The 23,607-nt window shown below is 34.2% G+C and overlaps 1 protein-coding gene across 1 annotated transcript; it reads left to right on the forward strand.

Annotated features, from left to right (window-relative positions):
* The first annotated feature begins 11,966 nt into the window (after nt 1-11,966).
* LOC133801182 (cationic amino acid transporter 1-like) lies at nt 11,967-19,413 on the forward strand. The gene is made up of 2 exons (XM_062239347.1): nt 11,967-12,756; nt 17,851-19,413. The coding sequence occupies exons 1-2, from the start codon at nt 12,339-12,341 to the stop codon at nt 19,221-19,223; spliced, it is 1,791 nt and encodes a 596-aa protein (XP_062095331.1). The 5' UTR covers nt 11,967-12,338; the 3' UTR covers nt 19,224-19,413.
* Nucleotides 19,414-23,607: the final 4,194 nt, after the last annotated feature.

The raw sequence follows: 23,607 nt of genomic DNA on the forward strand, positions 1-23,607 counted from the left end.
AAGTAAAAAATAGTTGATATTAGAGAAAACCCCAATCTCTCCTGGGCTGAGAGAAGATAATTCTTCCGACCCAAGTCAATGGATTAGTTAGACTAATGAATGTGTGTCAGCAGATTTTTTTGTTGTTGTCAAATGAGGTTATACCATAACCTTAGTCTTGTTATGATGGCATTTTAGTCTAGGGAAGATATAGTAATCACCGTATTTTAATAATTAATTTACATTACCGTATAAATCAATTTTTTTTTCAATTACCGTAGGGAATGTAATTTTCCCATAATTTTACTAATGCATGTTGTTGGGCCTCAAATGTGTTATTACGGGAATTATGTCTTTAATCCAATAAATTATCTGAATAATTAAGCCCAAAAGCTTATTTTAAAACCAAAGTCTAATCTTATCCATCCATTTAGTTACCCTAATTCTAATCCTAGCTATTGCTTTTATATATTCCTAATTTAACTTATTTAAACTTATTGAACGAACCTAGATCTCTTAAAGTAATCTCATTCTTGTACAGTTTGAGAACAAAAAAAGAGATCTAGACTCTTCTTCTACAAGAGATAATCTCTAAGAATCAAAGAAGTCTGCGTGGAGATTCAAATCCAATTCCTTTGTGGTTATTATGTGCTTAATTAGAGAAATCTAGGGTTTCATAATTGAATGTTATATGATGTGTATATGAATTTATAATATAATTAGTACTTTTGGGATATGGAATATAATAAAATAAACTCGTCTCTTTTTAAAAAGACATTAGTTGCCAAGATCTATTAAGTTTATGTTTTTATATGAATTTCTACACCTATTTAACTTGGTGAGAATTTGTTTACTTCACTATCTGTACATTTTATTAATTGTTGAATTTTATAACTTGAATTAGACCGTGATATTTTGTATGAATAAAATAGACATTATAAGAGTTTTATAGGATTTGGAATTACTGAAAAACGTTGAAATTTCAATTTTCTGTGATTTTTATAATTTCATAAAACAAAGTTGACAGTTTGTAACGAGAATTATTATTTAACCTAATTATGAGATTTTTTTTTTTGTACAGAAACATATTTGAAAATAAGGCATATAATAGCTTAAAACAAAGGCATCTGAATCTATTTTCAAATTGAATAAGTTTTATATTTTCTTATTTTTCTTTGAATTGTTATGAATTTTCAACGGCAACATGTCAAAATTGTTTTTGTTGGATAGATTTGTGTACACTACAAAAATTAGAAGGGATTTTAAATGTCTTATATTGGGAGACATTGAAATTTTTATTAATTACTAAAATTTCAAGACATTAAAAGTGCAGGAAAACGTTGAAAATTTGGGGTCTAAACACATGTCGAGTAGGAACATCCAACGTCTTCCATTGGGAGATGTAGGACACGTGGCACGTCTCCCATGTCATGAGACAATTGCCACATCTCTCAATGGGAGACGTTGGAAGTCCTCCCTGGCTATTACCCTCAACTTCTTCTCTTCCAGAGGCACGATACACCGAGGTGGGCAAAGGCGAATTGAGGTAGAATTCTAGCAATTTTTAGGGTTCAAAACCTATGAAAATCTCTCCATTTTCAAGTTTTGAGGTAAAGTTTCTTGAAAACAATTATAGGTTTTGTATTAAGATGATATTTACATGCGATTTTGTGTTAGTTTTTTATGATTACGAGTTTTTTCATTAGATTTTTTAGTATTTTCTTGGACAATATAGGAGGTGTGGGAATTTGAGATTTTGATTCAAAATTTCTATTTCAAGCACACATTTGAGGTAAGTTCTAAAAATTATAAGTATAAATCATTTTTAAAATGACATTTAGTGATATTTTTCTTTATTTGTTGTGATTATTTGGAGATTTTGAGTGTTTCTAAGAAAATAACTTTGTTGACAATGTAGAAAATAATTTTAATTTAAATTTTACATATAACATTGCCTATAGATTTGAGTCAAGTATATGTTTATGGTTTTTTTATTTTTCTTATTTTTTAATTTGAAAATTATGTATATTATATATATATTTTAAAAATTATTAACATTATAGTTAGGTTGATTATATATAGTTATGTTAAAATAAATTTTTTAAATAATTTGAAAAATTAGAGATATATGAAAAGTTATTAAAAGACATATTTAAGAAAAAATTTATTTTTCGGGCCAAATATGTAATTATGTGATAATAGTGACTATTTAATTAGTTGTAATTATCAAAATTAATTAATAATTAATTATTATTCAATTTTTGAAATTAGTATTTGATTAAAATTGGTTTTAATTAATTAGTAGAATTAATTAAATATCTTTATTTGAGTGGGAGATAATAATCTGATAAGTTCAAATTGGATTTGAATTTAAAAGATTGATATTTACTCAAATAATTAATTATATGTGATAAATAGTTAAAAAGATAGTAGATTCAAAATTGAATTAACTATCAGGCTACTGGATTTTATCTAATAAGGTAGTTTAAATAAATAATTGTAGAAAAATCTCATATCCCTAATTTATAGGGAGCTACACGACACACACAGTCCTTGGACTGTGTGTGGCGTGAACTACATGAAAAACCAGGGACATATTTTTCCCTTTTATTTAGTTAATTAATTAATCAATGGAAAATTCAAAAGTTAATTTTTTGATATTTTCATTAATAAGATATTTAATTAATTAAAAGATAAATTATAAATTGGTTACATATTTATTTTTTAAATTTAAATGTTTTCTATTTGAGTTAGACTTATCAGAAAATAAAATATACTGAATTATTCACTCTAAGAAAAATAATGATACTTTTCTACCTCTCTTTGAAAAAGATACAGAACCAATCACAGGCCTATTCTCTTGATCTCATATGTTGAGTACATCAAATTGAATATCATTTATTCTCTAAGTGTCCACACACTTCTGAGGTGTAGAGAACGTTGTGGAAGATCTTGGTGTGAGTACCTGGGAGCAACTTGGATAGGAAGATCGTTTATTTTACGAAAAGATAGCAAGGACACTTGATAAGAGGTATGTTCTTTATTCTTTTCTTATTTATGATTAATGTATGTATATTAATGGATCTGCATATTTAAGGTAGTTTAAATATGTTACAAAATTTTTGTTGTACACTGGGCCCACCCATCACTATTCCACTGCGTATTAGGAAACTTGCTCCTTACAAACAGTTCCTCCACCAAGAGTGAACACTGACCTAGATGTCGACTTTTGACTATCTTTGTCTGATTGGAAATCAGAATTAGTGTACCCAATGAGGTTCAGCTCACCCCCCCCCCCCCCCCCCCCCGCATATACAATCATATAATCTCTTGTTCTCCTAAGATACTTGAGAATGTGCTCTACTGCAATCCATTGTTCCAAACCACGATTTTATTGATAACGACTTGCAATCCCGACTACATAACATATGTCAGGCCTAGTACACACCATAACATACATTAGACTCCCAAGCATTGAAGCATGGGGATACTTTGTCATATCCTCTTCCTCCTAAGGTGTCTTAGGACATTGTTCCTTGGAGAGAGAAATTCCATGTCTAGTCAGTAACTGACCTTTCTTGGAATTCTCCATAAAGAATCTTTCATGCTTCTTATCTATATAATTAGTCTAAGAAAGCACCAAGATCTTGTTCTTCACATCCCTTAGGAATTGGATTCCAAGAACATAGCTCACCTCGCCCAAATCTTTCATTTATAAATTTTTGGCTAACCACTTCTTCATGTTTGACAATGTCTCTACATTGTTCCTAATGAGAAAATTTTCATCAACGTAAAGTACTAAGAAATCCACCAATTTTCCTTTGATGTATTTATACACACATGCTTCATCGACATTCTTTTTGAAGCCATATGTTTTAATTATTTCATCAAAAGTGATATTCCAAGATCTAGATGCTTGCTTTAATCCATAAATGGATTTCAACAACATGCACATCTTTTGATCTTCCCCATTCTTTATGAACCCTTCTGGTTGTACCATATAGATACTTTAATCAAGATATCTATTCAGAAAAGGTGTATACTTGACGTCCATTTGCCCTATCGCATAATCATTGGCAGTCGCTATGGATAAGAGGATGCGAATGGATTTGAGCTTGACCACAGGAGAAAATGTTTCTTCATAATCAATACCTTCTCTTTGCGTGTAACCTTTGGCCACTAGCCTCGCTTTGAAAGTCTCTACTTTCCTATCTACACATCTTTTCTTCTTCTATATCCACTTACACCCTATGGGCCTGACATCTTCAGGTGAATCCACAAGTTCCTAGAATGAAATGGAATACATCGATTCCATTTCTTGCTTCATGGCTTCTTGTCATTTATCCTTTTTAGGATCATCAATTTCCTCTTTAAAGGTTAGTGGATAGTCCTTGTCTATATCAAAAACAAGGACATGTGCCTCATGTTTGTAGCAAACTCTTTATCTCACAATCCTTCCACTACGGCGTTGCACCAGGGTTTCTCTTTCAGGAATCATGGTTTCCTCGGTTTGTCATTTATCATTTAATGTTGAAGATGATTGTGATGGGATCTTATCAGCTGTGAGTTCCTCCAATACTACCTTTCTCATAAATTTATATTTATTTATATAATCATGTTCAATGAAGGTCGCAATTGTGGAGACAAATACCTTTTAATCCTTGGGACTATAGAAATAATCGTCTCTTGTCTTTGGAGCGTAGCCAACAAAATGAACACTTCAGACCTTGAATCAAGTTTCCCTGATTTAGGTCTAAGAACATGAGCGGGACAGCCCTAAATGCGAAAATGGTGCAAACTAGGTATGTTTCCACTCCACAGTTCTAGTGTCATTTTTCTAATGGTCTTAGATGGGACTACATTCAAAATGTAAGTCGTTGTTTAAAGTGCATATCCCAAGAATGAGAGAGGAAGTGAAGAGTATCTTAACATAGACCCAACCATGTCCAATAAGGTTCTGTTTCTTCTTTCAAAAACACCATTTTTTGTGGCGTTCCGGGTGCTATGAGTTGGGATAGAATACCATGCTCTACAGGAAATCTTTGAATTATAAATCCACATATGCTCCACCTCAATCAGATTGAAGTGTATTAAGAGTCTTACCTAACTGCTTTTTTCCACACCTTTGAATTCTTGAAACTTACCAAAGGTTTCAGATTACCTAAGCATTAAGCAAGTATGACCATATCTTGAGTAATCGTCAATAAAAGTGACGAAGTACTCATACCCACCTCTTCCTTGTACATTGATTGGACCACAGACAAGCTCCAAAGGTTCTTTGGCTCTATTGCTTTTCGCTGAGAAATGAGGTTTGGTCATTTTCCCTTCTAGCCAAGAATCACAAACTGAAAGAGTTCCAACTCTTAGTTCTCCATCTTTTATTAATCGGTTTATCATATCTAGACCTATTTGACCAAGTATAAGATGCCAAAGATGTGTTTCATCCTCATTTGAAACTTTTTTTCTTTTGTTACCTTACGGTTTTGCTACTTTAAATATGTTGACGCAGTTTTTTGCCAACAATGTATTAAGAAATTAAATAGGTAGATTAGTGTTGGATTATAAACTGTAATGAAATAGTAAACACTCTCTCAAACACGCACAAATTTTACGTGGTTCAGTGGTTGAAATCCACCTAGTCCACGAGTCAATATTATTACTTTTCTCTCTCAATTTCTGCAGAATTTTGGTAATACAAAAATATGGCCCCATTTTTCCTGCCCAATATTCCTAGTATTTATAGGGGAATTCCATGGACAGGTTTAGGTAACCGCGTAAATAAACCGCATGAATAAATAAGGTATATAATTAATACATATTATTCCCATTTAAACTGGGATATAATTTAATAACAGAATAAATATACTCCTGCTATCTCGGATAATAAATGATAGACAGGTGATACACCCTGGGCATTAATGAGCATCTAAATAATCTCTGAATCTCTTGGGATCCTTTAGTATGCATTCTATCCACGTTCTCACGAGCTGAATGTCTCACCCGAGCTTGTGTTTAATGACTATCTGAACCCTAGCTCGTCATAAGCTCAGGGAGCCCAAAGTTGGATGTATCGTGTTGTCGAACCCCCAAACTCGAGTTGTCCATACCATTATTAACCAGATATTCTACTTGGCTAATTTTCCATACATTCATTTGTCAACTGTGCCCAAGATGAGTAATTGAACTCGTGCTAATTTTAGGGTACAACATTTTCCCCCCAAGCTCCTGCTCGTGCTTGATGTCGTCTCTTTCTGACATGTACAGCAAGGATTTTAGACTTCTGTCATAAAATATCGTGTCTGCCCACTACTCAAGTATTGGACATGTGGCTTCCTGCAATTGGCGTTCGTTCGAGTATTGAGGACTGAAACAACTGTCCTGTCAACTTTTTTCTGTCGTATGGTTCATTTAATCTTGGCCTTCGGATCTCAAACTAATCCAATCGAATGGCCTGGATTAGTTTCTGCAGATTACATATAATTAGGATGATCAGTCCTGAAACTTCATCACCTTTGCATTCAAAAAAATTCATTTTCAAAAATCTCCCAAAAACTCTCCATCAGCTTTCATACTTTCAAAAGCTTTCAAAGACCTTTCTTTTGGACGTATCAACACCTTCCTTAAACGAGCATATAATCTGTAAGTATTTCTTCACCTGGTTTGAATGTTTCAATTCTTTATTTTCCAATGAGTGCTTTTTTTTTTACTTCGAAAAAATGCTCTTTGCTTAATACTGTCTAGGTTACGTCTGAGTGTAAATGGGAAATAGGATTTGGTTTAGACTAGATGAATGAAATAAAATTCATTTAGAAGTAAGGTATTCTCAAAACTGGGCATATTTTCTGGAATTTTCTGAGAAAATTATAATGGTGAATCGGTCTGTATACCTGTTTGGGGTGTAAAAGCTAAATGGGTTTTAGGTTAAATCCTAGGTAGCTTATAGGTTACGATTCCTTAGGCAGTTTGGCATTAAACTGCTTTTAAAAGGAAAGTAGTGGGCCTGACGAATCTAACACACGAATCCCGAAGTATTTGAGAATTTTAAGAAACTGAGGCTCGTGGCCTAGGAACTCATGTGGGACCACGCATTGAGGCTAGGGCAAAGCTTAGTTCGTATAAACTTTCAAATCTCAAAAGTAATCCAATTAAATCTTTGATCTTCCGTACCTCTACAACCGTAGCTAGAAACCATCTTGGGTCGCCTACTGATAGGCTGCTTTGTCGTCAGGCGATCTGAATCATGGCACCCGCAAAGCAGAATGTCTCGAGCTCCTGTGCTCAAAAAATAAAATAAAGGCAAGCAGATCGTCTCTGATTCTCCCATCCCTCACTTTGGTCCTGTGGTGGAGAGGGAGATTGTAGTCGACCCCAATGCATTCTTCGAGGCCGAGCATATAGTCTCTCGAATAACGACTCAGGGGATAGTGAACAAGATCCTGCTAAGTCCCATAATTGAGATGGGAGCTAACGGTCTTGTTGCACGACCTGCGCTTGAGGGAGAACGGAGGTGCGCCCCTCTCCAAGATGACTACGGGGCATGGAGTGTTGAGGACCTGAAGGTCGGTGCCTTCCTTCCACTGGACCAATATTTCGTAGACTTCCTGAATTACGTCAAACTGGCTCCTTTCCAGCTCCCCCCAAACTCATACATGCTTTTGGCGGGGTTAAAATATTTGTTTCTGAGGCATGAGTGGAAGGTCCCCACTCTAGCAGACATCATGTACTTCTTCTAACTTAAGAATAGTCCCAACCAAAAAGGGCGAGGTGAAGAATTTTACTACCTCACTCGTTTCCCGAACTCCACCTTTGTCATCGACCTTCCCAACCACCCAAATGACTATAAAGATTTAGTCTTTATGTCAAATCGGTTCAAGAACTATGACCATCGCTACTTCAATCGTCCTCGTAAGTCTTCTATCTTTGTGAATTCAGCACGTGAACTTTTATCACTTGTGCATTATATATAAAATATTTTATTTTATTCTAATTTTTAAAAAATATTCTGACAGACTTCGCTCTTTGTGCAACTATTTTCGTGAGAACAGAGCGATATGTGACCCTCGAGGGCCAGTACGAGACCCTATATAGTCTTCCTCCCAGGGAGAATGACTATCGTCAGATCATGAACGACGCCATCATGGTGGCTTGCAAACTGATCAGTAAGGCCAAACATTAGCTCTAAGGACCCGAGGTCCTCTTCCAGTCATCCCCGAGCTCCCCCCTTCTCAAGAGGCCTTGCCAGCTGACGAGGACGCTGAGGAGGAAGAAAAAGTGGCATCGCTTGTGTGTAAAAGGTGCGCTCCTAACAATATAATAAGGGGCCCGATCTTGAGAGAACCACGTCTGGCGCAGTAGCCAACCCCTCCAGCCAAGGTAACCCATACCCTTTCAGAGAGTTAGATTGGGTTGCTGCCAGTTTTAGGCTAATTTGATTTAACCCTAACCATCTCGTTAGCCGTTACCCTACTAACTTGAACCTCAACATAACCCTCCTTTAGTGCGTGGATCATTTGGTGGTATGATATGATCATAGCTATCCCAAAGTCACCATCATAGTAGAAAACACTTTACATTTTAGATCCACCATTTTTTAGGAGTATGGGACAAATCATAGGTCCTAGCCTTCCCTGCTCCAGGGCATGTACGCCCCTGGTTTTAGGCAATACGTAGATGAGTCTACCCCCGAGGAAGGACCTGAACCCCCTAGGATCCAGGAGGTCATAGCTTTAGACTCCCCTTTCCTCCGTTAATCTCAAAGCTGGAGGTTGTGCCTAGCCCGGTGTAACGCCCCAACTCTAGGGACCGTTACAGTGTGCCATGTAAACAGTGCTAAACTTGCTAATCGAGTCATTTGGCCATAAACGTGTAACTAAGTATGATTAGCGGTTTAGGGATTAAAAATTTTGGTTAAGATATAACGTTTCATTAGAATGTTTAATATATACATTGGGATCTCAAAATATAATTCCAGAGTCTACTACAATAAAATATTTAAAACAGGCCGATCTAAGCGGCAAAACAGGGCTAAACCCTAGTTCCTCTTCAAACCTCGTGGTGGTCGAGCAGCTGCATATGTACACATCGTCACCTAAGCTCTCCAACTTAGGGATGGTCCAGCTTTCTTTTGCCTTTACCTGCACCACATAGCACCCGTGAGCCAAAGCCCAGCAAGAAAACTCAATATGCTCATGAAATCATAAGGCACACACCTAGCAGATATAGCCCTAGTCAAGCAGGCAATAAATCCATGTAATGATGGATATCCAGGATAAGAAATCCTGCCCTCCTGAGTGGATGACTATCAAGTCGATCTCAATCAGATAAGTGATTTAACACTGGTGGTTCCGATAACCATACCAGGCTGATAGCCCTGAATTAAAAAGTGACAGTGGTACAAGTCACTAAAGTGGGTTCTGTTCCCAATATAAATAAGTGATCATTTCACTAGCTTAAACAGGATAGGTGCATGATGATTAGTCATCAACATAACCTTCCTCCTGACTCTAGAGTCATAACTATGGAACTCTGTTCCCTAGCCATGTTACAAGCAGTCACCTAGGCCTTAGGCCCTGGCTCTGAGTAATTAGTGTTAGACTAGACAAGCGCTTATAAGATTCATCGACCTTAGGGTCGGTCCAGCGTTAATGCCTTAGAGTCATTCAATGCTGATATCAATTAGATCTAATCTTCATTTGGCTCTGCATTCATGACGCTATGCCATTTCTGACTCTTAGGTCAGTATACCTGACTAGTCAGTACATATACAAGTAAGCAGTGCCACCAAACATATATCATATGTCAAATATCCAAATAAAGGGCATTTAGCATGCTTACTCAACAAATACTAGCACAATTAGAATCATGCATAAACACAGAGGCTCAAGCTCTGAACAATATCATACTCAGTATACAAAGCGTGTCCTAATTACATGTTTCTCATGCATCATATGCATCATATTTAACCACTTGACATGCCTCAACAATAATCATGCATGCCACATTTAATAATCCAACATGCATCAATAATAACCATGCATGTCACATATACAAAAACGCCACAAGTATGTGTTTTTATGACTTCTGGAAACACAACCAAGGAGCGAACTTTAACTACCTTCCCGAACGTGCAAGGCAAGCCGAGCTAGCCCGCTGCGCTGCTCGACTGGCAGAGGAGGAGAGGGCACGAGTACCTGCTTCACCCGAAATCTCCTTGGCAACTGGCATGGACGAGGCAGATAATGAAACCGCAGATGTCATCGATCAGGGCCCCCCTCAAGATCCTCCGGCCCCTTAGTCTCCTTCTTTTAATATTCCAAGTACCTGACCTACGGGTCGTAATGTAAAGACATTAATTTTTTATTGCTGCATGGGCAACTATTTTCCTTTTAATCAGACAATTACATCCAAGCAATAGTGCTCGCGGTGTAAAGTAATTCGTTTTTTATATTATAACACTTTTTTTTATTTTATTATAATATATGTTCGCATGATCAAACTTAGCATAGTACTTTGGATTGATTTATCAAAATATAAAATTTGAAAAATACTCTAAGTACCCTAGCATGCTTTCACTTATTTTGCTCATGTGTTTACATACCTTTTAACGATATGCTTTGCTTACTTGTACCTTATATGCCCCCCAAGTGATCGAGGAGCTTTAGGTCCTTGGTCACTTGCCTTGACCAGAACCTGATCGAACATTATTGCTCGTAGCAATATAATTGGAATTATAATATAGCAAAACAACACACATAATGAGCAAATACTTAAAATAAATACAATAATTGGCAAGAAATGACTGGCTGTGCACAGTCCCTTATATTTCTCGTAATAAATGGATGAAACATGTCTGTACGAGTGATCAATGAGATCTTACACTTATAAGCGATCAGTCACATAAAATGACCAACCCTTTTTCAAAACTTGTAAAAAGTAAAATTAATACAAGCCAATTCTTTAAGAAGAATTGTTTATTGGTAATACTTACGCAGGTGTTCTCCATTCCAATAGCGAGGAATGAGATCTCCGTTTAAGCGTGCAAGTTTATAGGTACCTGGGTGAAGGACTTCATAAATCTGGAATGGCCCTTCCCAATTAGGTCCGAGAACTCCAACAGCTTGGTCGCAGGTGTTTAGAAAAACTCTTCGGAGTACAAGATCACCAACATTGAACTTTCTTTCTCGCACTTTAGAGTTGCAATACCGGGCGACCTTCTGCTAGTACGCAACTACTCGGAGTTGGGCTTGTTCACATTTCTCATCGATTGAGTCCAGGGATTCCATCAATAGCTGGCTATTCGAATCTTGATCGTACGTTATTCTGCGATGCGAAGGTGGGTCTAACTCAATAGGTAACATGGCTTCATATCCATAAGCCAAAGAGAATGGAGTATGACCCATTGCTATTCGGTGTGAAGTTTTGTACGACCAGAGTACTTCAGGCAATTGTTCTGGCCATGCCCCCTTAGCTTTTTCTAGCGTTTTCTTTAATGTATCCTTGAGCGTTTTGTTGACTGCTTCAATCCACACATTATTGGATAATATTTTGAAGTTACAAATTTGTTGCTGATTTTGTAACTCCAATATATGTCACACTTGGACACACATATATCCAATCTTATAGCTCTAAAAAAATATGTTACAAAGTGGAACAAATCACATTTGTGTTAAAATTCACATTTATCACATTATTTATTCTTATATTATATTATCTAAAATAATATAACAATAGATGCACTCCCATGTCTCAATTTATCAGTTCCAATAAAATATGATGTAAATGTCACAACTAAATGTCAAATAAAAAAAACTGTCATATGAATGAGAGGAGTAATTGAATTGAACTAGGTTTGGTAGTCAATTTGAAAATCCAACTGGATTAGAACAACATCAAGTCCCACATACAGTACTAGATAAAGAAAATCAATGAAGGGCTAAACTTTTCCTTACTCCTTAGTCCCCTGCTACTGGAGTCTATAAGACTTTTCAAAACCAAACAAAAAAAGTCTCCTATTACCACTATTATTATCAAGCTTCGGGAGAAAAAATAAATCTTTTTTTTATCATTTAAATACATCATCTTGAATTCTGTGCTCCAATTTAAATCTAAATTATTATTATTATCCAATTATCGATGTCAGGCTTCTTGTTTGAATTAATTATATCGATTGTGATAGTTTTGGAATTTTTTAATAGATTCTCACATGTGTTTTTGCTTTAAAATCCAGTAGCTATTTCAAGCCTTCATTCTTGTGGTTAGTGTTGTATGAATACTCACAACCGCATTTTCTCTTCCTTTCATCCTCAAATTTTCTCAGGAAACAAACAGAGGTCGAGCGATTCAAAATATTCTCAGTGAGAATGAGGGTCGACGACGCTGTAAATAATGAAGGTGCGAAGAGGAGAAGAGGATGTTCGTGCTCAAAAGACGATTTTCTCCCCGAGGAGTCGTTCAAGAGCTGGGGCAATTACGTAAAAGCGCTGAAAGAGACTCCGAATCGGTTAAAGGATCGGGTGGTGACCCGATCCATGGACGAAACGGAGCTGGTGAAGATGAAGAGTCGGAGCGAGAACGAGATGAAGAAGACACTGAATTGGTGGGACCTGATGTGGTTGGGGATGGGAGCGGTGATCGGCGCCGGAATATTCGTTCTCACCGGAGTCGAAGCCAAGGAATCTGCCGGCCCCGCCATCGTCTTATCCTACGTCGTTTCGGGTCTCTCCGCTTTGCTTTCTGTTTTTTGTTATACTGAATTTGCCGTTGAGATTCCAGCTGCGGGTACGTACACGTAAATTAATTATAATTATATCCTATTCTAATCTGTATATATATTATATATATTATTATTATTATTATTATTATTATTATTATGATGTAATGTTAAACTCAGGGCCACATTTTATTATAAATAGTTAAATAATGAATTCTTTAGGAGAAATGATTTCTATCAAGTGAATTAATATGGTAATTTATGTATAACGACAATTAAAAAAGAGATTTTTTTTTCATAAATATGACTTTTTAGCTATTAATATGCAAAATATATAGTAATTAAACTTTTTTTTTTAGTTTGTAGGGACAAATTTAATTAAAAAAAATCAGATTATGAGAAAAAAAATATAGCATAATAATGATTTTTTACAAAAATATGGCATAATGATGATTTTTTTACAAAAATATAGGGAAAAAATCCCATAAAAAGGAATACAAATTTTAAAAAGTTATAAAATAATACTTGTAAAAAAAAAAACATATTTTTGAAAAATTTATTGAAAAACCCATATAGAATATAATTTTGGATTAATTACATAAAGCACTGTATGTTTAAAAAAAGTTTGAAATATACGGTGAATACAAATAATTACATATATACGGTGCTTTCAAAAAATTATACGGAGATTAGTAAAAGGAAATAAAACAAGAATACAATTCATTAATATATCAATTTGGTCTCTAATGAGTAATGAATAACTTTTTTTATGTCAGTATGATAAAATTTTATTTTGTCTTTTACTCATAAAAAAAGTAACATCATTAATTGATGTAATTTAATTATGTTGATGTGATATAATAATATTCAATCATTTTCTTTTCAATTTTTATATTTTTATTTATTAAAATGAATGTATTATTAATATTAAATAAATATTTATGCTGGCATAAATTATAATATTTTTAATAAATATAATCTATTTCTATACTAGTAGTTATATATTTTTTCTAATATTTGTTACTTATAAATTTTTTTACAAACATGTACTAAATTCACAAGTTAATTTTATAAATTATTGTAACAATCATGTTAAATAAATTTTATAAATATTTATGTAAATGTTAGTTACAAAAATAAATTTTTTGATTGTGAAATTAGTTTCGTAAATCGTTGTTACAAAATGTAAAATTTGTTTAAAAATAATATTGTATTTCACCATTATATATATTCATTAAAGTGTTTTATAAATAATGAATATCTTAAATTTATATTTTTAAGTTGTATAACATAAATATGAAGGTTCCTATAATTATTTGGTACAATATTGTAACAATATGGAAAAAAATATAATATTTTTATGTATATTTTGGTTATGATTTCTTAACTATAAAATATTGTCGTAAATGTAAGTTACAAAAATATATTTCTTAGTTATAAAACTAGATTTGTAAACTATTGTTACAAAAATAAAAAATTTAGTTACAAATTTGTTTGAAAGTTTTATCTACAAAAAAAAATCTACAAACACGTAACAGATATTTACAAGTTTGTAACATATATTTACTAGTTTGTAAACGTTGTTCACAAAAAATTGTATTTTACAGCTTTTATTTATGATTTTGCCACTCCGTATTTACAATTTTGCCATTCCGTGTTTTTATCCAAAAATTCCGTATTTTTGTAATGCACCGTATTTTTCAAATTTTTTTTAACTTTTAGTGCATTTTTGTAGATTCCCCTATAATTTTCACATTAAAAAATTAGTAGCAAGATCTATAATAATATAATTTGACAAATGACACAATTGTTACACTTTATAAAACTAGTAGTGCATAAATCACGTTAATGACAAATTCTAATAACGTTGTCTCAAATATCATTTAGCAAATTCAAAACTCAACCAAAAAAAACGGACTTAATTAATTGGGAGAACTCTTTTAAAAACAACTTGATATTTTAGAACAAGACTTAAAAGTTATATATATATATATAATATAAATTATGTAAAAAAAAAAATAGCAGAAACTCACATACATCTAAAACTATGTAAATGAAAAACTCAGACTAGAATTTTCTTTGTTGCGGATTTTTTTATTGCATATTCACTTTAAAATTATATGTGCCACAAAATATAGTCAGTACTGACTAAACTTAGATAAATATTAACCTCGAATCAAATTCAAGTTGATGACAAAATATGTAATGATCGGCTAAACCCATCTTTAAAGTTGTCACACCAATTAACTAATAATTGAGAATACGGTCTCCTTTCGAGATTGATTATTAGTCATGATGTACATAAGAAAGAGGTTTTATACCGTATTATATATGTCCTTAATATATGTGTATATTTTTATACAAAAGAAATTAATCAAGTCAAGAATTGGACTTATTGCGAAAGATAGAAATTGATGAATCGGATCACCCTCTAGCCACCTAGTCTTTTTTTTTATTTTTTTTATGGAAAACTACTAATATATACTCTTAAATTTTTCCATATGCTAGAAACATGTATTTTATTTTATTCCAAAAAATAATCATGAAAATGTTCATCATTAAAGTCATAGTCAAATCCTATTATAAGTATAGACTATTCTATATCATTTTAATCGGAGTATCTTGACAAGATGATTTATTTATTTTTTTAAATATTTTGAATTCTAATTTAATTTTGATAATTTTTTATAAAATGACATCTGATACTCTAGATAGTCAGTCGAAAAATTCAGATAGCTAATGAAAATTTTGAACGAATACAATTTCATAACAAATTATCAAAATTAGATAATAGTACAAAATAACTTAAAACAAAAATGTCATTTTCATGAATTACTCTTTTAATCGACCACTACACTATATTATACGTAACATTTGAATTCAAATTTGGTGTGAAGTGGTCCTTTTTGTCTATGCTGAGGTCTTCAGTGAAGAAGACTTGATATAAGTCCGTGCTTCCTTAATTAATGTATTTGTCTTGTGTGACCACAAAGTCATTAATGGCCTATATTAATTGGCCACGCATTTTAGTACTAGAGAGACTATTATTAATAATAATGTTTTACTCAAATAATACTATATGATAATTTTTTTCTTTGTGTTGATTAGCACGTTGTATTTTTTTAATCATATATAATTTTTATAAATTAACAAAAATATCAAAATTAAATATTAAAAAATTTATATTTTTAGCACATTTCCAAAATATCTAATATATATGTATCCCTCTTAAATCTTATATACTAGTTCGTTTATCATTTGTAAGATTTTTTACATTTTACAATTACAAAATTTAATTCTTATATACTATGTATGTTTCTATTTGTTATTATTTTGGGTTACAAAATAAATTAAAAATTGTAATTAAATTTTTCATTCTTAAAAAAATCATTAATTATAATAGAGAGTGCCAAAAATGCTTTAATTTTTTTTAAATAATAAAAGAGGCAAAAAACATAAAAATAAAATTATTAACAAATGGATAATTTTGCACTAATATTTTTTAGAATGTGTGTAAAAATAAATTTATGATGGAATTATTTAGAAACGTGTGGAAAGGAAAATAAAGGCGCGTATACCTAATAAATATATTAAATTAAAGTGAAACTCACTAGTAATATAAAGAGTGTAAAATTTAGTATACAATATTGAAGTGCATATATATATATATATATATATAATGAAAAATATAACAAGTACACAGATGTGCTATATTTTCAAACCCATAAAAATAATGTGATCCTGTTCTTCTTTTAAAAAAAAAATAAAAAGGATATCTAATCAATATACATATATAAATTATGTGTATAATATATATATATATATATTTCTAGCGTTATTGTGTTTTTTATTTATATTCAATTATACTAAGGCATGTGCTAGCTAGCTAGTTGTTCCCAAATCTTTTACTATCTTTTATTATGTTCAACATTAATATATAAGAGCTTCTCTAATGGATTTGTAAAAAAATTTGTGCAATGTTATATTTAGCACATCTTACAAAAAAATATGAATTCAATGCTATTTCAGAAAATGTGTCAAATTTGACACATGTTAAAAGTTGTGTCAAATTTAATACAAAATATAATATAAGTTAAATTTGGCACATCAATAAATATTATTTTTTTTATTTACCATATTGTCACGAATTACTATAATTTAGTAGTTGACAATTAATAATCAACCATATATCATTTTATTTATTTTTTTAATGGCAAATTTTCTTTGAGTGCATAATTTGGATGATAAAAAATAAAAAAAAATATTTATTTTTTGTATATTCTCAATAAATATTAAATAAATTATTAATTTTTTTTGTGTTAATTTGCATATTGTACATTGGAGCACAATTACAAATATTAAGTCAAATATAATATTAATTCTTACTAAATTTATCACAAAATTGACATTTTGCATGATCTAAGAGTAGTAAACTTTTATTCACGTAATGGTATTTACTACTAATTATTAATTTTATAAAAATATAATTTAATAGAGATATTGTTAAAAATATTTTGAGGAAATGGCTATATTGACTAACTATTACATGCTCGATCGTATATGTTTTTAAATATTTGTAAAAGCTCTGAAAAAGGTAAATCATTGTAGCAAACATTTAGATAATTATTTTATTATATTTTAAATTTTAATGTTACATAATAAAATATATAATTATTATATAGAGACAATATGCTTAATATATGTATATCACTAGATTACAAGTATATATATATAATATTGAGTTTATTCTTATGGGAATTTAAATTTTGTATGCAATGTAGAATATCATCACTTTAATTAGAAATGTTTTTAATGTATATTCAAAAAATGGCACAATAAAGTATATTTTTACAATTTGATAAAACATTTAAATAGAGAAAGAAAAAGTTCAATTTCCAATTGTATGTATTGCCATTCATGCAGTACAATGAACATTTACATAACTATGTATTCCAAGAATAATGATATGTTATCATAATATATTACACCGATTGACTGACGTTGCACTGTTTTTATATAGAACAGAAATAAATTTGATTGGAATACACTATATCATTATTCTTATTCCAAACAGTTTGTATATATATAAATGTTAAGCAGATACCAACTTATTCTTATAAATATACTTATCTAAATTTATATAACTATTCAAACTTGATCAGGTGGTTCTTTTGCCTATCTAAGAGTGGAACTCGGGGACTTCGTGGCATTCATAGCAGCCGGCAACATCATTCTGGAATACATTATCGGTGCAGCCGCAGTGGCTCGATCATGGACCTCCTACTTCGCCACTCTATGCAACCACAACGCCAATGACTTCCGCATCAAAGTCGACAGCCTCCCCGAGGACTACAGCCACCTCGACCCCATCGCCGTCGTCGTCCTCGCCATCATATGTGTCATCGCAGCGCTTAGCACCAAGGGCTCATCTCGCCTAAACTACGTCGCTTCGATCGTCCACATTGTGGTGATTGTATTCATCATCATCGCTGGCCTCACCAACTCCAACACAGCTAACTACACGCCATTTGTACCCTTTGGCCCCCGTGGCATCTTCAAAGCCTCGGCGGTGATCTTCTTCGCCTATCTCGGGTTCGACTCCGTGGCAACCATGGCTGAGGAGACCAAAAACCCCGGTCGAGACATCCCCATCGGGCTAGTCGGGTCAATGGTGATCACGACTGTGTTGTACTGTTTGTTATCCTCAACACTGTGCCTAATGCAGCCATACAAACAGATAGACAAGGATGCACCCTTTTCTGTGGCGTTTGAGGCTGTTGGAATGGACTGGGCAAAGTATCTAGTAGCTGCTGGGGCCTTGAAGGGCATGACGAGTGTGTTGTTGGTCGGAGCAGTGAGCCAGGCTCGTTATGTAACACACATAGCTCGGAGTCATATGATCCCTCCATGGCTAGCTAAAGTGAACAAGCGAACTGGGACTCCTATCAATGCCACTGTGACCATGCAGGTTGCCACAGCCGCAGTAGCCCTATTCTCCAAGTTAGAGATTCTCGCCAGCCTCCTCTCAATCTCAACGCTCTTCATTTTTATGCTTGTGTCCACGTCCCTCATCATACGGCGGTACTACGTTAGTGGGGTCACGAATAAAGTCAACAGAAGCAAGCTCATTCTCTGCTTAGTGGTTATTCTCGGCTCTTCAGCAGCTACATCTGTTTATTGGGCCAACAGCGAGGGTTGGGTTGGGTATGTGATTTCTGGACCTTTGTGGTTTTTGGGTACTTGGGTGCTTTGGACTTTTGTCCCACAAGCCCGGACCCCCAAAATCTGGGGTGTCCCTTTGGTGCCTTGGTTGCCTTCTGGTTCAATAGCCATTAATATCTTCCTTCTTGGGTCTATAGATAAAGCCTCGTATGTGAGGTTTGCTTTGTGGACTGGGGTTATGTTGGTGTACTATTTCTTATTTGGATTACATGCTTCTTATGATAGTGCCAAGGAATATGAGAATAAAATGGTGGAGGGAAATGCGTCTTCAGTGGTCAAAGATTCTGAGTCTGGTATTGTTCCTAAAAGTTAGTTCAATTTCTTTTTATGTAGTGAGGTTTTTAATGTATATTAATGTTGTACGACTCTGCTTCTCATGCTGTGATTTTAATTTTTCTTTTTGAATAACTTGCAATACTAGTCTAGGTTTTAATTTTTTGGTTTTTCTCCTTCTATTGTGAAGTACTATTGAGATATAATTAATATGATTATTTGCTTGTTAATTATTTTCCCACCAATAGAGTCTACTTATTACATGAAGCACCAACCTCTTCACCTTTTAAGGGCTAAAATAAAAATAATGTAACTGGAAAGTATACAGCGTAAACATACAAAATTGAATTTTCTTTCAAAATTTAATTAGTTATGAAAGCAAAACCTTCAACCTTACAAATATCGTAAATTTAAAAATTGGTGAGACTACACAATATAAATTGTGATTATTTCGATTAGTCTTGGACCTGTTTTCTTCATCAAACTGAATCAAAGACTTCCAACTTCTTTTTTATCAATATCCATTTAAGGGCTTTTCGCACAAGACTTTCAAGTAACTTTGTTGAGAAAAATCAGAATAAACGAATGCTCAATTTCATTCTCCTATAATTTATTTTAATACCAATTACAGTTCCCTGTTTCTTTTAATTCTAATATACCTCATTGTTTTTCTAAAATGAATACAATATATATATATTATACAGCAACTTAAATATATATTAAAAAAAATGATCAAAATGCTATCTTAATTACACGGTGATCATGATAAAGAAATTTACACGGTACCATGATAAAGAAATTTACATGGTATTTAAGTTGAGAAAAACGCGTACGTGAGCTAAAACAATCTCCTATAGCTTGATTGAGATCTACTTGAGTTATAAATCAATGAAGATATATAATAAGAAGATCCAAGCAGGTTATCACACTTTGCCAACAACCTTTCAGCTTTAGAAATAGTTGGAAAGAAGATATAAGCCTAACAAAACTGTTCAAGACTTTTAAAATAAAAGAACTTGACAAAACATGGGATTTTAATTTTATATCTCAACAAAAGAAGTTATATTTGTTAAGAAATGAAATCTTCTCTTTATTCTTACTCTGCTGTAATTAAGTGTAAATGCCATGTTGGCATTGTAGTCCTCACTATTATTATCAAATCCTTTGGTTGTACAAATTAGTTAGAATATTCTCATTCTTATTTATTCCGTTACACAATTCTAATCTAGAATCTTCATGTAACAATTGAGTAAATATAAATACAACACTAGTAGCCTCAACATTTTTCAGCTGAGTTTTTCATTTCTCTCCCTAATATACAAATATTTTCTGGGTTTCAGAAGCCCTTCTTGACTTGTGCCCCATGTCAAATCCTCCTAGTGACTCTCCGTCTAGCCCAAGGAGCACTGTTGCTACCCAGTCTGCGGGGCTCCAAATTCTTGTTCCAGTACTCTGGCTGCCGCCTCAGCACCCTCTACTCTTGTTCCTTCGATTTATAGCACTCTTACCCAACCTTTTGCTCTCAAGTTGGACTGAAATAATTTCTCTTAAGGAAGACCATGGTTCTCGCTATTGTTCATGGCAATCGCCTGGATGGCTTCCTCCTTGGCACAAAGCTCCGACCCCCTGAGTTTATTCCCCCTCCTGACAGTGGGTCTGATAGTGTTCCTCAACCAAATCTGGTGTTTTGAGTAGTGGATTGTCTCGGATCAACTTCTTCTTGGCTGGTTGTATGGTTCTATGACTGAAGGTGTTGCTACGGAGGTCATGGGTTTGTGACTCCTCTGCTGGTTTATGGCATGCCCTTGAATCTCTCTATGGTGCATACTCCAAATCTAAGATGGATGAATATCGGACCAAGATTCAAACTACCCGCAAAGGCTCTTCCTCCATGGATGATTATCTTGGGAAAAAACGTCAATGGGTTGATGTTCTCGCCCTTGCGGTGATCCTTAGCCTGAGCGTCACTTGGTTGCAAATGTCTTCTCTGGCCTTGACCTTGAGTATCTCCTTTTTGTTGTGCTTGTTGAGGCTTGTTCTTCTACTTCTAGGGCTAAATTGCAGGATATTCTTCTCAGTTTCGATAGCAAGATGGAACGCCTCAACTCCTTTTCTAGGTCCTCTAAACCCTTGAATGGATCTTCCTCTCTTACTATTCATGTTGCCACCAAACCCCCAGGCTCTGGTCGTGGTTCTTCTTTGGGTCGTGGTCAGCGTAACTTTTCCAGCTCTTTCCGCAATGGTGGTTGCTCTAGGGGTCGTGGTGGCTGTGGGGACTCTAAGCCTACCTGTCAAGTGTATGGACGGTATGGTCATTATGCTGTTTACTATTATAATCATTATGATGAGAATTTCATGGGTTCTCCTCCCTCTGGCTCAATCTCTCCTTACAATGGGTCTCAAGGTGGTGCCTCTGCGTTTGTTGCTACCCCAGAAATGCTTGATAATGATGCCTGGTATGCAAATAGTGGTGCCAGCAACCACATAACTAGTGATTCTAGTTGCACGAATGATAAGACTAAGTACAATGGTAAGGAATTTTTAACAGTGGGAAATTATAATGCCCCAAAATCCCTAATGAGGTTTATGGTTGGATTAGAGGGCCGGGAGGACCATAATTGATTTATTATGCTATTAAATAATTATATGCATGATTATGTGAATTATATTACTATATGATGATAAATGCATGCATGTGGGTCCACATTTCATTATAAGGGCATTTTGGTAATTTGGCCCGTTGAGGGCATATTTGTATATTTTCATGCATGTTGGTGATTTATGATGAGGCCACACTATAATGTGGATTTGTTCGAGCTATTCGGCATGAGACGATCTTTTAATGCAAATTAGCGGTTTGGTCATAACGGAGCTAATTTCGAGGCTCGGGGTGAGTCTCGGGGTAATTTGATGATTAGTACAGCATTACCGGGAATTAAAGGGTAATGGAATATGATTTATTAGCATTTGAGAATATTGGGAATAACGGGAATTGGAGGACGTTAATTATGATTAACGGGATTAGAGGAGAAAGGAAGGTTTTACCCTTGGTAGCCTTAAGAGGGAATTTAATGGCCTAGGGGTATTTTTGTCTTTTGATCTAAGGATATATATCAACCATAGAAGCTGTAGAAAGCTTAAGAAAAATATAGCTTCTTCCTTTCTTCTCTCGATCATCTTTTCCTTCTCTTTTCTCTTTGAATTTTTGAACTCCATTTGAGGAATCAAGCCTTGAGGGTCTAGGGTTGTGTTCCACCATTGAAGAGGGTTCCATATTGAGCTTGAGGTAAGATTCTAACCATAGAAACTCGGGTTCTTACTCTGTTTTCATTTGATTTTCATCTGGGATTTATTATTTGGATAGTGAGAATTCAATGGAGTTTTTGGCAAAGATTGATTTGGTTATGATGCCTAGGACTTGTATGTTGGGTATTTGGGTTCATTTATGAGTTTGGTTAAAGTTTGGAATCAGGTTTTGTAGGTTGGAAAATGGAGAATTCGAAGGGGGAAAAAACCAGGGCTGAATCACCATGGCTCTAGCGCTATAGTGCTCAATGGAGGACGCTACAGCGCTGTCCAGGGCAATTCATCCCTGCTTGTAGCGCCTAGGCGCTAGGGGGGAAGCGGTACCCTGTTTTTCCAGGGTCCCATTTAGGGCATTTTTGAGGGTTTTTGGCTCAGGGTTTCAATTACTAAGGCTCGGGATCGAATCTACTAACCGTTTGGGTACGATTCGAGGTCCTGAGAGTGAGGTTTAGGTCAAGAACCTTTTATTGCTAATTTTCATTGATGGGAGTTATATTTAGTTATGACTAGGTGACCGCTAAGGGATCAAAGGATCAATCGTTCTCAAGGGTCGCTCTTTTAACTTGTTTCACGCTGAAACTAGAGGTAAGAAAACTGCACCTAGTATGTGACATGCATAGTTATTCATGATGCATGTTGAGTGTTATATATGTGTACATTGATTGCATATTAAATTCTTAGTAATCTTGCTTATCTATGAATGATACTGACTTATTAGTAAGAATCGGCAATGGTGTCAATATTAATTGTGAAGTTGTGACTCATTAGTCAAGTTCGGCAGTAGTACTGAGCACTGGTCGTATGGTATTGACTTATAAGTCAAGAATGGTATTTGCGTGTTTAACGCAAGCCAAAAAGATTAGATCTGATCGACATAAGCATTATCGTCATAAGCATGAAATGCTTGACTGACCTTAAGTTCGATGAAAAAAAAAGTGCTTGTCTAGTCTAAAGGCTAGTTACTTAGAGCCAGGGCCAGAAGGTCCAGGTGACTACATCGTCACATGGCTAAGGGTGCGGAGCCTAAGTTCGTGACTCACTCATTAGTCACTTATCTGATTCAAGTTTGTGCCTCCGTAGTCACTCATCTGGTTTAAGTTCGTGACTTACTCATCAGT

Source organism: Humulus lupulus, chromosome 9, assembly GCF_963169125.1.
Source record: "Humulus lupulus chromosome 9, drHumLupu1.1, whole genome shotgun sequence".
Classification (NCBI taxonomy): Eukaryota; Viridiplantae; Streptophyta; class Magnoliopsida; order Rosales; family Cannabaceae; genus Humulus; species Humulus lupulus.